General features: G+C 42.0%; 1 protein-coding gene across 1 annotated transcript in view; it reads left to right on the plus strand.

The window, feature by feature from the left end:
* CLPB (caseinolytic mitochondrial matrix peptidase chaperone subunit B) overlaps window positions 1-16,729 on the plus strand; it is a 141,809-nt gene that overhangs the window by 49,292 nt on the left and 75,788 nt on the right. Inside the window, exon 4 of the mRNA XM_045555539.1 lies at window positions 3,858-3,961. Within this exon, the coding sequence (XP_045411495.1) occupies window positions 3,858-3,961 (104 nt within the window). The remainder of the gene's footprint in view (window positions 1-3,857; window positions 3,962-16,729) is intronic.

Here is a 16,729-nt window from a genome sequence, read left to right on the forward strand (position 1 = left end):
CTTCAGTTTCTTTCTTCAGTGTTTTATAGTTTTCAGTGTATAGGTCTTTCATCTCCTTGGTTAAATTTATTCCTAAGTATTTTTCGTTTTTTCTTTTGTAGCTGTTATAAATGGGATTGTTTTCTTGATTTCTCTTTTGGATTGTTGGTGGTTAGTGTATAGAAATGCTACTCATTTTTGTATGTTGATTTTGTCTCCTGCAACTTTACTGAATTCACTTACTAGTTTTAACAGATTTTTTTTGGTGGGGTGTAGGCTTTAGATTGAGCTCATTTTGTCTACAAACAGAACAATTTAACTTCTTCTTTTCCAATTTGGATGCCTTTTCTTTCTTTCTCTTGCCTAATTGCTCTGGCTAGGACGTCCAGTACTGAGTTGAATAGAAGTGACAAGAGCGTGCATCCTTGTCTTGTTCCCAAAAAGCTGTCAACCTTTGAGTATGATGTTAGCTGTGAATTTGTCATATATGGCCTTTGTTGTATTGATATACATTCCTTCAATACCCAGTTTGTTGAGAGTTTTTATCATGAGAGGATGTTGAATTTTGTCAAATGCTTTTTCTCCATCTATTGAGATGATCATATGATTTTTGTCCTTCATTCTGTTAATGTGGTGTATCACATTTCTAGATTTGTGTACATTGAACCATCTTGCATCTCAGAGATAAATCCCACTTGATCATAGTGAATGATCCTTTTAATGTGTTGTTGAATCAGTTCACTAGTATTTTGTTGGGGATTTTTGCATCTCTGTTCATCAGGAATATTGGCCTGTAATTTTGTTTTCTTATAGTATCCTTGTCTGGCTTTGGTGTGAGGATAATGCTAGCCTTGTAAAATGAATTTGAAAGTATTTCTTCTCATTCAGTTTATTGGAAAAGTTTAAGAAGGATTGGTATTAGTTCTTTAAGTGTTTAGTAGAATTCAGCAGTGAAGCCATCAGTTTCTGGGCTTTTCTTTAATGGGAGACTTTTTATTACTGGTTTAATCTAGTTATTCATTACTGGTCTGTTCAGACTTTTTATTTCTTCATGATTCAGTCTTGGTAGGTTTTATGTGTCAGGAATTTATCAGTTTCTTGTAGGTTACTAATTTGTTGGTATATAATTATTCATAGTAGCCTCTTATGATCTTTTGTATTATATTTCTCTGTAGTTTTAGTTGTAATGTCTCCTCTTTTATTTCTTCTGATTTTATTTATTTGAGTCTTTTTTTTTTTTAGTTTAGCTAACGGTCTGTCAATTTTATTCATCTTTTCAAAAAAACCACCTCTCAGTTTTGTTGACCTTTTCTGCTGTTTTGCTAGTCTCTATTTTATTTACTTTTGCTCTGATCTTTATTATTTTCTTCCTTCTACCAACTTTGGGCTTAGTGTTTTCATCTCTTTTTAGTTCCTGGAGGTGTAATGTGAGGTTGTTTGAGATCTTTCTTCTTTTTTGATGAAGGCATTTATGGTTATAAATTTCCTTTGTAGAACTGCTTTTGCTGCATCCTGTAAGTTTTGGTATATTGTGTGTCCATTTTCATTTCTCTCAAGATATCTTTGAATTTCCCCTTTAACTTCTTCATTGACCCATTGATGGTTCAAGAGCATGTTGTTCAATTTCCGTGTACTTGTGAATTTTATGAAATTCCTCTTGTTGATTTCTAGTTTTACCATTGTGGTCAGAAAAGATACTTGATATGATTTCAGTCTTTAAATTTGTTGAGACTTGTTTTATGGCATAACATATGATCTATGTTGGAAAATGTTCCATGTGTACTTGAGAAGAATATGTGTTCTGCTGCTGTTGGATAGAATGTTCTGTATATGTCTATTATGTCCATTTAGTCTAAAGTGTAGTTTAAGTCAGATGTTTCTTTATTGATTGGATAAGGATTGAATCTGTATGATATAACTGTTGCTGAAAGTGGGATCTGGAAGTCCCCAACCATTACTGTATTACAGTCTCTCTCTCCAGATCTTTTAACAGTTGCTTTATATATTTAGGTACTGTGATGTTAGGTGCATATGTATTTATAATTGTTATATTCTCTTGAGGAATTGACCCCTTTATTATTATTTTTATTTTTAATTAAAAAAATTTATTATAATTTGCCTCCATTTCCTGGTGACCACAGGGGTGGGCTGGAGCCTGTATCTGCAGGAGTCAGCCTGAAGCCTGAGTGTACAGTGGCTGACCTTGTGCTGGCATAGGCCTTTAGCCTGAATCTGCAGGGACCATCCAGGTGCTAGGATTGGCCTGGAGCCTGAGTCCATAGAGACTGGTCGGGTGCTAGAGCAGACCTGGAGCTTCAGTTTATGGAGGCTAGGCGTGGGTCCTGGATCTACAGGGGCTGGCCTGGAACCTGGATATGCAGGAATGGTACTGGACGCTCAGTCCATGGGGCCCTGGCACTGGCATCTATTGGAGTGGGCCTAGACCCTGGGTCTGTTGGAGCAGCCTGGACCCTGGGTCTGCTGGAGTGTGAGGCTGCAGGAATTGACCTGGAATTGGGCAGGCCTAGAGCCTATATCTACAGGTACTAGTCTGGTGCCTGAGGCCAAGAGTACTGACCTGGTGCTGGACACGGCAGAAGCTCTGGGCTTTGTGAATGTACTTGGCTCCAGGCTGGTCTGGAACCTAGGGGTGGGGGTACCTAAAAGCTGAGTCCACTGGTGCAAGCCTGGTGACTAATGTTGTGGTGGCTGGCCTGGTTCTGGGGTGGGTCTGGATATTGAATCTGCAAGGCAGGTCCGGAGCCTGAGTCTGTGGGGGCTGGCTTGATCTTAGGGTAGGCCTGTGATCACTGGGGCTGGCCTGTTACTGGGGCCAGTCTGGAATCTGGATCTGCTAAGGTCAGCCTGGCCATGGGATGGACCCAGAGACCAAGTATGCCAAGCAGACCTGGACCCTGGGGCTGTGGAATCCAGCCTGGCACCAGGGCAGGCCTAGAGGCTCAGTCTAAGGTGGCCTGCCTAGCACTGAGTTTTACTGGGTCAGACCTGGTTTCGGGGTCAGAGGCAAAGTGCAGTGCTCACTTCTCTTTCCTTTCCCTACACAGAGGGTATCTCTCCACACTGTACTGCCTGGAGTTGGGGAAGGGGTGACATGGGAAATGTAAAACTGTCCTTCCTATCTTCTTCAGTATGTTTTTTCTTTGTTTCTGTGCTATGCTCAGGTGCTATAATCTCTCACCTGGTTTACTTAGCTCTTGTAAAGGTGTTTTTGCATGTGGCTAGTTGTTCAAATTGATGTTTCTGAGGAGGAGCAAGTACTGGAAAGTCATATGCCATCATCTTGCTGATATCCTACTGGAAAGCCTTTCTTTTTTTTATTTTTTAACTTTAAATGAATTTATTCTTGTTATGTTGCTTTACTTGTTTGTTTTTTCAAAATACTAAGGGATGGAAGGCCTTTCTTGATCCCTTCCTTGTTCTCATACTGCACATGGTATTTCTCCCATCATAACTTGACACATTTTGCTGTAACTGTATGCTTAATTGTCCTTCCCAGCAGACTGGTCACAGTTCCATGAGGACACAGACCTCAGCACCTAGAACAGTGACTAGAACATGGCAGGCATTTGATAAGTAATTGTTGAATAAACAGTTTTTATTTATATTTGTGGAAACTGGGCCTTAGAAGGGTGTTAAGTAACTTGTCCGAAGTAACTTGTCCGGAGCCTCTCCGCTGATAAGTTTCAGAGCTTGCTTTTCTACCCTTGTCTTGTACACTCCCAGAGTTCATGTTCTTTCCACTGTATCACTCTAATGAGCAGAGACAGATCCAATCCCCAAACATGCTTTTGGATCTGGGTTTCTACCTCCTGGGCCCTTCCTGCTTTTGACACTTCTGTCTTTCTGATTTCTTCCAGTGTGGTTCAGGTCTTGCTTGCTGCTGGGGCTGACCCAAACCTTGGAGACGATTTCAGTAGTGTTTACAAGACTGCCAAGGAACAGGGAATCCATTCTTTGGAAGGTAAGCATGAGCTACCCTGCTGCTCTGGGAGCTCTCCTTCTGTGACTTCCATGTAGCCTTGCTCTGTGCCAGCTCTACCAGCAACTCTGAGTGAGAGCCTGCCAGTTTCTTATCTCTGGGGATTCATGGGTAACCCAAAGCACTTGGAACACCTGCCCTTCACAGTAGCTCTGGCTCTATAATTTATGTCACTTCAAAAGTCTTGGGGAAGGAAATAGAGGCCTGATTTGATAACTTAATTGGAGGTGGGTGGGACATTTCAACTGGTATTCTCCTGAAAGTACCTTGGCCTGTGGAGCCTCAGATGAGTGGACAAGGGAGCAGGTTTCAATAAAATAATTAAGGCAACTGCATGGAATGTGGATTTGTTCCTGCAGACTTACCCTGCCCCATCCCTGCCTCAGAACTAGAAAACAGTCTCACTGGTTTCTTGAGCCTCAGAAGTCCCTAAATACTACTCTCTGAATACTGCTTTTTCCCTCTCCTGTATGTGAAGTGCAATCCTGTCTCTGCGACTGGCCCCTCAACTTACAGTATGATCCAGGACCAGTAGTGGGCCTTCTCTGTACCTTGATGTCTATGCTTGTAAAATGGAGTCATCATCCATGCCTCCTCTGGGATTTACTGGTGGGTGGTTGTTTGAACTTTAGAAGAAAGAATTGGTGTGCATCTGTATCAGGGCTTGGTCATGTGTCTGTTGGAGGGTACCAGGGCAAGTCAGTCTGTGTTGCCTCTGGTGAATAGTTCTTTCAAAGTGGAGTTGGGGAAAAGACAGGCTGCAGACCAGAAATGAGCATGTTACATTTGAGTTTTTGTTTCTCCAGACTGTCCCCACTTGCCTGTCCATTGTCTTGGATCACTCACAGAGATTGAGATTTCCAGCAACAGGGCAGCTGAGCGGTGGCTGCTTTAGGGTTGGCAGTGATGCCAGGAGGACAGACAGCCTTGTTGACTGCCTGAGGGTCAGAACATTGACCCTGGGGGAGATTCAGCCAAGGGGAGCAATGCACACAGCCCTCAGACCTGTCAGTGAGGCTGCCAGACTGCATGGTTTGTCGTAGCCCAGAGCAGAGGTGTTACTGCTGCCCCAGGGAAAAGGTTTCTCAAATCAGTGGCGTTAGGGCATTACTGCCCAGGTGAAATATGAAGTTGCAGCTCCACAAAGGCTTCCCTGTCCTTGGCAATAATGGCAGCCTGCCCTCAGCTGCTTTTTTGAATGTTCTCTAACTTTTGGCCTCTTCTGGTTATTTGAACTTTCATCTGCCCATAGGTCTTTTCTCTCCTCCTCAGCTGACAGTTCCATGTACAGGCCGTGACCTATGCCTCCTTAGATTCCCTACTGACCCAGAGGAGTTGTGTTCACTTTATGTTTCAAACAGAGGAGAATTTCATGAGTACCAAATTTGCCCTGTATTTGTGGCCTGATATATGGGGACTCAGGTTATGAGATGTTCTCTCCTCATTCAAACACAGCATCTCCACCCTCAGCTCTGTCTTCAGTTCAGGTGTTCTCACCAAGAAGCAAGAAGGAGCATTTGCTGAGAGGACAGGGCCAGGTATGTGGGAGGGGATTCTTTTGAGTGCCTTCTCATCTGCTCTCAGGATCCTAGCAGTGCTCAGTAAACATTTTTGATTTCACAGACTCTCAGAGCTAGGAAGCCATCTAGTTTAACTTCTGCTGTCACAACGGTCTCCACCACATATATCACCACATGCATTCAAATTTTATAGCTTTGTGTTTTAATGGTTCCCTCCAGGTTGATACTCATATTCAACATTCTAGATCAGTGGTCAGCAAACCTTCTGGAAAGAGCCAGATTATAAACATTTTAAGCTTTGTGGGCTGATTGGTCTTGACTGTGACTACTTAGCTTGGCCATTGTAGTACAAAAACAGCCATAGACAACGCACAAACAAATGGGCATGCATGTATTTCACTAAAATTTTATTTATTAAAATACACCGCAGGCTGGATTTGGCTCATAGGCTATAGTTTACCAACCCTGTTCTACATAATTTCTTTTCTCTTTTTCTTTATTTTTTTCTTTCCATTTTTATTTGTTATTTTTTTGGGTGGTTAACCTCTGAATTATTTTTAACTCCTATGCCAACAGCCAGCTACTACATTCTAGGTAGGTAGGTAGATATACAGACAGACAACAAAGACAGACAACAAAAATATTGGAAGAGGCTATTATGTCCCTCATGAAATAAAGATAAAAATATTGGCCGGGCGTGGTGGCTCAGCCTGTAATCCTAGCCCTCTGGGAGGCCGAGGCGGGTGGATCGCTCGAGGTCAGGAGTTCAAGACCAGCCTGAGCGAGACCCCGTCTCTACTAAAAATAGAAATAAAAAATTATCTGGACAACTAAAAATATATATAGAAAAAATTAGCCGGGCATGGTGGTGCATGCCTGTAGTCCCAGCTACTCAGGAGGTTGAGGCAGTAGGATCGCTTAAGCCCAGGAGTTTGAGGTTGCTGTGAGCTAGGCTGATGCCACGGCACTCACTCTAGCCCGGGGAACAGAGTGAGACTCTGTCTAAAAAAAAAAAAAAAAATATTAACTATCTCTTCTTACTGTGTATGCCCTATAAATTTAGTAAATAGGCTTTCTGTGGATTCACTTATTTATTCAGAAGTATTTATTGATCACATTTCTATGTACCAAGTAGTGTTTTAGGCACTGGTGAGTTAGTTAAGATTCCCTGCCATCAGGTACTTTCTTTAATTACAATGTTTATAAGGACTCTATTAAATACAGAGCCCTAGAGCACATGATCAGGACAATTTTGATGCATTATTCACTGTTCACAACTGTAATTTCACAAAATTTCATTCTTTTTTTATCCTCCATTTCTCCATTTCATCCATAAAATTTTAAGAGATTTTCTTAGATTACTTCTAAAATAAAAATGTATTTGGCATTTGTCTTATTTTCTTGCTTACTAACCCTTTCCAAAAAGGAAATTAGGTTATTCTGGAATGTTGATGTCTTGGTCTTAGTACCAAGACCCTAGTATCCAGAAATTACCTAAGTGTTTAAGAACTGTCAGAAAAAATAACATTGTAGAATTTTGTCAGGAATCATTGATAAACTCACTCTCTAAAGCTGCAAGATCTACCTATCTCCACTTTTTTTTTTTTTTTTTTTTTAATTCTAGACTACCTTTGTCTGCCATAGTTTTCTGGCAGCTCATCTTATTTCTAGATGTACTGGTTTGGATGTGCTCTGTTCTCTGATGTTGTGTGCTCTGCTTTCTGACTCTGGGTCCTGGATAATAACAGTACTTTAGAATCGTCTCAGGGCTTTTCTCTCTCCTTACCAATCTAAGCCTTTAGCTTCTTCTTAACCATGTTTTCCTTTCCTTTTTCCATTTAAGGATACCTCATTCTTTTACTCATTCAACCAATATTTATTGCCTGCCAATTGTACGCAAGGCACTGTACCCAGCTCTGGCTCATTCTCATTGATGAAGCAGACAGAAACAAAAGAATCCTGTGGTTCTCTTTTGTTTGGATTGGATTGCCTTTTTCATGGGAAGTGACCTGACTTGTGGGGATATGTGAGGAAAGTACAGTAGAATCAAAAATTAACCCCCTTGCCCTGAGTATGTCTAGGCAAATTCACGGGAAAGTCAGAAGCTCAGGAAAGTTGGACCATCCTTCACTATTGGAGTCTAGAGTCAGTGCCAAAGTCCATCAAGTCCACTAAATTTCTAATAGATATTTCTGTGGGCTTTGGCCTGCACTTAGTACTGAAGGAAGGTGGTGAGTTGTGGTTTGTGACCTTGCAAGATCTCCCAAACCTCCAGTAATACCTCCCTTTGTTTACCTTACCAGTATTGTTGTGAAGATCAAGAGATAAAATATGCAATGTGTGAATTATAAAATGCTCTACAGTTATAATTGCTTATTAGTTTCCCTTATTTATGATTCAGCTTGTATTCAGTTTGTCAGGCACTCTGCCAGGTACTGGGATTATATAAATGAATATACATGGTCTAGTCCCTCAACGAAGTGCCCCCAGTCAATTACAAAGACATGCCTATGAAGAAGGAATCGCAGTACAGAGTGATAAATGCAGAGGTAGTGTACAAAGTATGTTGGCAACACTGATAAAGATAGTGATGAGCTCTGCTTGAGATGAGAGCAGGCTGGTATCTGGGAAGTGTCACAGCATAAGTGGGTTTGAATTGGGTCTTAAAGATGAGTTGGAGATTGCCAGGCAGGCTAAGAGGAATGGACTTCCAAGGCAGAGGGAACACCACAATGCAGACACGGGTTGGAGGTTGAGGGGTGATGACAGTTGGAATCATCTGCCACAGTGTTGAGGAAAACAAGAAGACATAAGGCTGGAGGGGAAGAAGGTTATGTTTAGGAAGGACCTTGTTCTATGGAGTTCTGTGGCATTCATACTGTGTTCTGAAGACCATTAAAGGATTTTAAGTGGGGGAATGTTAAATTCACGTTTGCATTTTAAATGGACATTCTGACAGGGTGGAAGAGGAATCAAAGGGGAGAGATTAATAAGGGTTCTTGATCTTTTTCAGATAGTGGACCCCTTTGAAATCTGATGAGAAGCTACACTCCTTTCCTTTAGAATGCACTTTATATTTCCAGGGATTCTTAAAGGTGATCTTTAGGAATGGATAAAATGGATATTAGGAAAATATTAGGAGGAGGTTGAATATTCAGTGGATTGTGAGAATTGATGCAAAAGGAGGCACTTATGGTGACACCTTAGTTTCTGATTTGGGTCAACGGTTGATTGCATGGGTTTGGAGCTCAAAGAAGTAGTCTGACAGGAGATAGGGATTTAGGAGTCACCAGTATTTGCTTGGGAATCAAAACAATGGATGTGACTGAAATTGTCCAAGGGGAGGATTTATAGTGAAGAAGTGGAAGGACAAGTCCCTTACTCAGGGAGACCAGCACTTAAGGTGTGAGCAGGGAAGAGGATCTAGGCAAGGAAACTAAAAGGTATCAGAGACACTTTCTGTCTGCTCAGAACAGACACAGCCTAGGGAGGAAAGAAACTTCTTTGCCCTCCTTGCTGAGACTTCGTCATCAGTTACCCCATTCCTAGTCAAACCCTTTTCCTGTTTTAGATATGATCATTGTTCCTCAGCAAGAAGCCTGCTCACCTGGGTACATTACAGTGTCTTCTACTCTTTCAAGGTTGGTGTTTCTGGGTAGACAGCAGTCTTGCTGGTGTAGGTGACTCAAGGATGGTTGGTATGGAAATCTTGTTGGACTGATTGTTCGTTCCATTCTCTCTAGCCCTTAGAGTGGCATCTTCAGAAGCCCTGTGGTGTCCTGGAGAAAGGCTGGGCTTCAGTGCCAGCCATCTGAATGGTTCATCCAAGCTCTGTCACTTACTAGATGTGTGATCTTGAGCAAGTGACTTAAAGTCCCTGAATTTCAATTTTCGTATCAGTAACATAGGGATAACAATACCCATCTTACAGGGTTATTAGAATTAGAGATAATCTTATATATGTAAAGCACAGTGACATTTAATGAAGAATTCCTCTATGGAGGTGGGTTTTGGCTCAGTATAAAGTAAGAAGTCTACCTAGGAGGTATTGAGCAACTCAACACTCAAGGGGAACTAACAGGCTGAATGTCTGCCTACCAGGGATTCTGTCAAGGGGATTCTTGCCTGGGTCATTGGATAATCTGGTCTCCCAGGTCCCTGTCAGCTATGTGACTTCTAAGGTTCTAGAAGCTCTAGGCTCACCATGAGAGCAAGTAATGTTCTTCAAAGAAGTAGGGTTGAGCTGGGCTTTAGAAAGTAAAGAGGAGGGGAAGAAAGGAAAGATAATTCTAAGCAGGGGACACAGCCTGAGCAGAGGCACACAGATGGGGCAAATGTGGAGGGGAGCATGGAGTCATAGCTGTTCCTCTGCCAATTCACTTCCTGATCTTGACCACATTCCATTCAGTGCCTTGAGCCCCACCCATGCCCACTCCAGGAGAGTTCTACTTGTGGCTGGCTGATGGGTGGTGGGGCCTAATCCTCAAGTGGAGGAGGCAATAAATTAGTGGTAACAGTAAACAAGTCACCCAGCCGCTGGCTGCTTGTAACTGTTATAAACATTGGGTGTCTGGGGCTGTCAGAAATGCAAGCGAGCACTCAGTACCTTTCATATGTACAATTAAAACAATAAAACACAGCAGAAACGTGGCCAGAGCAGGCCATAAATCAGCTTCTCTTCTCAGCTCCAAGTGGCAGCTGAATAAAGATGAGTCGTGCGGAAGCTGGATTGGCACAGGGCCCTTCTGGGGCTAGAGGGCCTGGCTTACCAAGCTAGACCTGTCAGGGCCAACCCCACCAGCCCAAATGCCCCTTTCCCACAGCTTCAGGGGCTGCAGGTCCTGGCCTGCTCCAGCTGACCTCCCCGTCTCTGTCTCTTCAGATGGAGGACAGGACGGTACAAACTGGCTCATCACAAACCAGTGGACAAGTGCTCTGGAGTTCAGGAGATGGCTAGGACTCCCCACTGGCGGTAATGGAACTGCTGTCTATGATATTTCTCCCCTTCCCCAGGACATTGCCAACTATCTCATATACTCAGTACAGGTTAACCACCCAGCGCCCACTGTGTGCCCAGCCCTACCCAGGCATAGCAGAAAGACTGTGTGTCCTCAGAGAGTATAAATTCAGATGAGACCAATAAAGCTCCCAAAGAAATAAGAATCTCCTAGAGAGCTAGTTAAAACACAGATTCCTGGGCCCCACCCTCAGAGATTCTGATTGAGTAGGTGTGGGATGGGACCAGAGATACTGCATTTCTAACAGGCTCCCACCAGGCTCCCCGCTCTTTGAGTAGCATGATCTAGACTATAGGTGTTAGTTGAAGTCTTGTGCTTGAACTGCATAAAAAACTCATCTGGGCCTTCACTTCCCTAGAGGAGACCTTATTTTGCCACTTTCAGTTTTATTCCTCGAGAGGCTGCGTGCTTAAGCCATGGTGTTATGGGTGTGCAAAACACTTAATAGCTGTGACACCTGGAGCAATTTTTTGCCCCTTACTTGTAAAATAAAGATTATTAGGAGAGTTAGAGGTGGTGTATTTATTCTAAAACATAGAAGGAATTCCATTACTGTAAACTTCTGTTTCTATGTCATCATCCTCATCATACTGTTATGGAACTTCATTCAGAGTCTTTGACATAGCCTTCCAAATGCTTTTCTGTGGTAACAAACTGTCATCCTCAAAGAGCCAGATACTATTTAGAGTTCGAGGAATGGCTTAGCCATCACCTAACTGTGTGGCCTTGAGCAATTCTTTTCTCTCTCTGAGCTTGATTTTCTCATCTGTAGAGAATAATATTTGCTATACAATATTCTTATTATGAGGCTCAAATTGAAGTACTTATGAAAGCTCTTGAGAAAATACAGGGCATCATGCAAATGTAAGGTGCTAGCAAGAACAGTAATTAGTAATAATAAAGGTTGAAGACATTACCAAGACACTATTTGACTAGGGTCCAGTTGGAGGTACAGATAACAAGGACTGTCAGAGCTCAGAGAAAAGAATCTCTGGCTGAAGCAGTCGAGAAAATAAAATGGCATGTGAGCCTCAAAATATAGTAGTGTTTTAGATAGCTGTATGGAGGGCTGGTAGGTCAGTGCAGTTGGGTGTAAGTAGAGAGGGGCTGTGCTATGTCCAAAACATCCAGAGGTGGGAAACAGCAAATTATAGGACATGTTAAGGTGAAGCATCCATGCAGCAGAAGATTCATTTTAGAAAGTGATGAGCAGTAAAGATGTAGCATTAGTAAACAAGGGCCAGATCAAGACACTTGGACTTTATCCTTTAGACAGAGAGGAGCCTTGAAGGTCTAGAGGAGAGGACACTGCAGGAACTGATTCATTGCAGCATGGAGAAGCTGGGGGAGGTGTTAATGAGATGACAATGATGATGATAGCCACAGCAGTAGCAGGTGACATTTATTGATACTTACTATGTATTCGCAGTAACCCTGTGATGTAGGCACTAAAGGAAACTAAGGCAGAGCGATGAAGCCAGATACCAGCGGAACTGTCTCCTGCTCTTGTATAGAACCCAGCGACTATATCAGCTTGTGTGGTGTCCCACACCTAGTCAGCTTAGAACCTCTGGCTTGTCCAAAGGCTTGGGAATCTGCCAGGCCAAAAGCTGTTTGGGCAAGTTATTATTTTTAATAATGTCCCTGCTTCTTTTTCATCCTTCTCCAGGCTCACTTAGAGCCTTGTCACACTCTAGGGCAGTGGTTCTACATGTCATTTCTCAACAGTACTGGCCACCATAGAGTCACCAGGATGAACAAGCGCACTGTCACTTCATCAAGCATTTTGGCCAACTGCAAGATTAAATGTATCAAGCAGTTCAGTTAATTGTTTCCACCCTTTTAGCCCTCCAAATGTGTGTGTGTGTGTGTGTGTGTGTGTGTGTGTGTGTGTGTGTGTGTGTATCTCCTAGGAGAGGGAGATAGACTAGTTGACATGTTTTATTAAAAAGAATAAATTTGATGCATTTATAAAAATAAGAAAAAAATGGGATGGGGTGGCAAAGAACTAGTCTTGTGATTTTTAACTGATTTACATATTTTGTGTATAAATATTTTTTCATCAAAAGTTCCAAATCAGGGATGGGTCCCACACACTACACAAAATATATTAGAGACATTTATATGGATAGCAGGAAGGGAGACAGAGGGCTGAAATTTTCCAGGCACCCAGTGATTGATGGGGGCTGAGGCTCCCCCTGACGCTTTATTGAGTTTCCGATGATTATCTCTCGCTGAGACATTTTTTACAGATGACGGTCGAGCTGTCACAATGGACCATGGGGGAAAAAAACCCAACAATAATAACACTTTAATCTTTTTACTGCACTGCTCCCTAGTATCTCAGATTCATCTTCCCTGACGCACGCAGTTCATTATTCTGCCCCTCCCTGGATGGGAAATAAAGGAAAATAAATATATATGTAGACACACTTACCCACATACATACACACACATACACACAGAGTATATAAAAGAGACCACCTCAGAACCAGAGAGGGGCAGAATTTATTGTTCTTTTTGCAAGTGTTGAGCTTTATTAGTAGAAATGCTGGGTTGGCTTGGAATTGGCTATTAATTACAGCATTTTGTATTTGTTTTTTATTGCGAGTTTTTAACATCTTGAAGAAAAGGCAGAGGAGAGGCAAGCAGGTATAGAAACAGGGAACGCAGAGGGACCAAGTTTGACCAACCAAGTATCATAGCTGGCCAAGAGGCAAAGAAGGCAGGCTCCTTCCTCTTGCTCTCAGCCCTATCCCAGAGGATCCCTAGAGCTGAGAGAATACTGCTTTGGTTAGGACAGGGTGTGGGGAGGAGTAGGATGCAGGGGAGCTCAGGATGATTATAGGACAAATCAAAGGTAATCTAGATAGTTGTGAGCAGGTCACTACTCTGTTACGAGAGGTGGGAAGTAGAGGAGGTTCAGAGTTATGATGGGTCTCTAGATAACAGAGTAACAGATTCTTAAGAGTTGCCCTACCTTTTGAATTTGGTGATATGAAGGTTCTGTGTAAAAGGAGGGGTCCTGAGCCAGAGAGGACGATGCCACATTGACTGTCTCAGGTCACAGGCAGAGTCAACAACCTGTTTTCTTCAAGTTCTCTGCCAGCCTTCCCTTTCAAGGAGGTGAGAGAAGATGGACTATGGGAGGGCTGCCCTTGATGTGCCTCCAGTAGAGTAAGTGCTGACCCAGTCTTCTTTTTAATTCTGAGCCACCATGCAACATACACTAGGATGGGGTGGTAATGAGGTAAGCAGGGTCCTGTTCCTAAGGAGAAAGCTTCCAATCCACAGGCAGAAAGCAAGGTATCTGTGAGAGCCATTTTCAAGCAGGGGCTTGTCTTCTATCCATAATAGGCCAGGCTAGGTGACCATGAGTGCCTTCTCTGTATAAAGGATAAAGAGATCTAGAAGACACAGTGTCTGTCCTTCAGTAACCTATTTCCTGTTTGCGGAGACAAGCTTAACATAAGAATTCTAGAAAAAAATGTTGGAAAAACTCTTATAGACATCAGCCTAGGCAAAGAATTTATGAAGAAGACCCCAAAAGCAATCACAGCAACAAGAAAAATAAATAAATGGGACCTGATCAAATTAAAAAGTTTCTGCACAGCCAAGGAAACTATCATCGGAGCAAATAGACAACCTACAGAATGGGAGAAAATATTCACATGCTACACATCCATTCAGTTTATATCAAGAATCTGCCATGTTCAAGAGTATACACATGAAACAATCTGAGAACACACAAGAGGAAAAGGAAAATCAACTAATTTGATGTGAACTAGACATTATTAGAACACATAGAGGAAAGGGAGATCAGTGAAAATCAGGCTGCTTGAGTTGTAAAGTGTGGAGAAAATGTAGAGAAATAAAAGAAGGCATAATGAAGCCATGTAATCCCATGGAGAAAAAGAATATGTGCCTTGGATTTGAACCATCCAACTTTTGGTCATTGACTACCACTGTGACTTTAAACAAGTTACAAAACTTCTCAAAGGCTCAGTGTCTTCATTTATCAAATAGGAACAATAATATAACAACAGCCTACTATAGTTCTTCTGAGGAGAATAGTTGTAAAGTTGCTGGTACAGAACCTGGGCACATAGTAAATGTTCAATAAATTGAAGCCATTATTTTCTTTCTACTCTAAGAGTTATATATTTAGTTATCTGAGTATTGGAGGAAGACTTTTAGTCTTGGCGTATTAGCATTCAGGACTCACCTGTGACCCTCCCCTGAGTATGAAATGGGCCCCTTGCAATGAGCCTGACTTATTCTGCAGTGTTAATGTTAGAAGTGATTCTGGCCAGAGTTGGGATGGCATCAGGAAGACGAAAGGGCACAAGAATAAACTTATTATCATTTATTGAGTCCTTACTGCATGCCAGGCAATATGCTCAGCTCCTTAGATATATTTTTGAACATAACAAGCTTGATTGAGATTTAATTCACATACTGTACAATTTACCATTTAGAGTGTATCATTCAACAGTTTATAGTATATTCATAAGAGTTGTGCAATCATCACTGCGATCAATTTTAGAACATTTTTATCACCCCATATAGATACCTCATATTCATTATCGGTCATTCTGCATTTCGTATCAACTATCCCCAGCCCCTGACAACCAGTAATCTATTTTCTGCCTCCACAGATTTGCTTAATCTGGACATTAAATATAAATATAAATGGAATCCTAGAACATGGGTTTTTTTTGTGACTATCTTCTTTCACTTAGCATGTTTCATCCATGTTGTAGCATGTGTCAGTACTTCATTACTTTTTATGGTTGAATGATATTCTATCCTATCTATATACCACATTTTGTTTATCCTTTCATCATTTGAGTGGCATTTAGGTTGTTTCTACTTTTGGCTTTTATGAATAATGCTGCTATGAATATTTGTGTACAAGTGTTCTTGTGGACAATGTTTTCAGTTTTCTTGGGTATACATCTAGGGGTGAACTTTCTGGGTCATGCAGTAACTCTGTGTTTTTAACCTGTTGAGGAACTGACAGACTGTTTTCCAAAGCAACTACACCATTTAACATTCCCACCAGCCATGTAGGAAGCTTCCAATTTCTCTACATCCTTACTCTAATACTCACTATTGTCTGCCAGTTTTTTTATTGTAGTCATCCTAGTGGGTGTGAAGTGGTATCTCATTGTAGTTTTGATTTGCAGTTCCCTAATGGCCAGTGATATTGAGCATCTGTGCATATGCTTTTTGGTCCTTTGTATATTTTATTTGGAGAAATGTCTATTCAGATCCTTTGTCCATTTTTTAAGTTGGGTTTTCCATTGAATCTTGTGAGGTAGATGATGTTATCTGTTTTGCAGATGAAGAAACTGAATCTCAGAGATCTTAAGTATTTTGATCAAAGTTATACAGTGACTTTTGCTTTCCAGTCTGACTGACTCCAACCCTTGTGCTCTTTCTAATACATGGTGCTGCCCACTGAGGATTCATGGTAGGATTACCAGAGTCGTCTTATGGAGGCCTTGACCAGCAGGAAGGGAGCAGGAAAGGGAGAAGTAGAAAATCTGTTCAGAAAAATTAACTGGGGCCAGATAGGAGGGGCCTCTGAAAGTCAATAGGAGAATGTGGATGTATTGCAGGTTCCAGGACAGGGAGGACATGTTAACTTAAAAATCGCCATTTCCTAAGTGCAGATTGTTTCCTCTGCCCCATACTATACCACATCACCTTCACAGCAACCCAATTAATGGGCATTAATGTCCCCATTTTACCAATGAGAAATTTGAGGTCCAGGGAGATAATTTTTCAAAGTTACGAGGATTAGGATCCAGGTCTCTCAGACTCAAAATTCTGAATTCTTTCCTCTCAGAGATACTCTTTAAAAGAGAGATTATTCTAATATCATTTGTATTATTTACAAGCTCTTGAGAGCAGGTCTCATTCTTTATCCCTATGGCCCAGCCCATGGCTAGTGCTTGATGTTTGGTGGATGAATGAAGATACAGTCTAGAGTAGGTGGTACAGAAGGGCCTAATTCCAACTGGGGTTTTTTTGGGGTGGCTTGGGGAGAGGTGGTGGTATGAATGAGGTATTGGGTGGGGGTCTCATCCCAAGATGTGGTGTCTTGAGATCTTTACTCTAACTTTCCGAACATGGGGTCTGGGAAGAGCATTCTGGTGCCCAGGCATCCTTGGCCTCCCTGGAGCTGGACCATGCAGATGGGAGGT

The sequence above is a fragment of the Lemur catta genome, chromosome 7 (assembly GCF_020740605.2).
Source record: "Lemur catta isolate mLemCat1 chromosome 7, mLemCat1.pri, whole genome shotgun sequence".
In the NCBI taxonomy this organism is placed as follows: Eukaryota; Metazoa; Chordata; class Mammalia; order Primates; family Lemuridae; genus Lemur; species Lemur catta.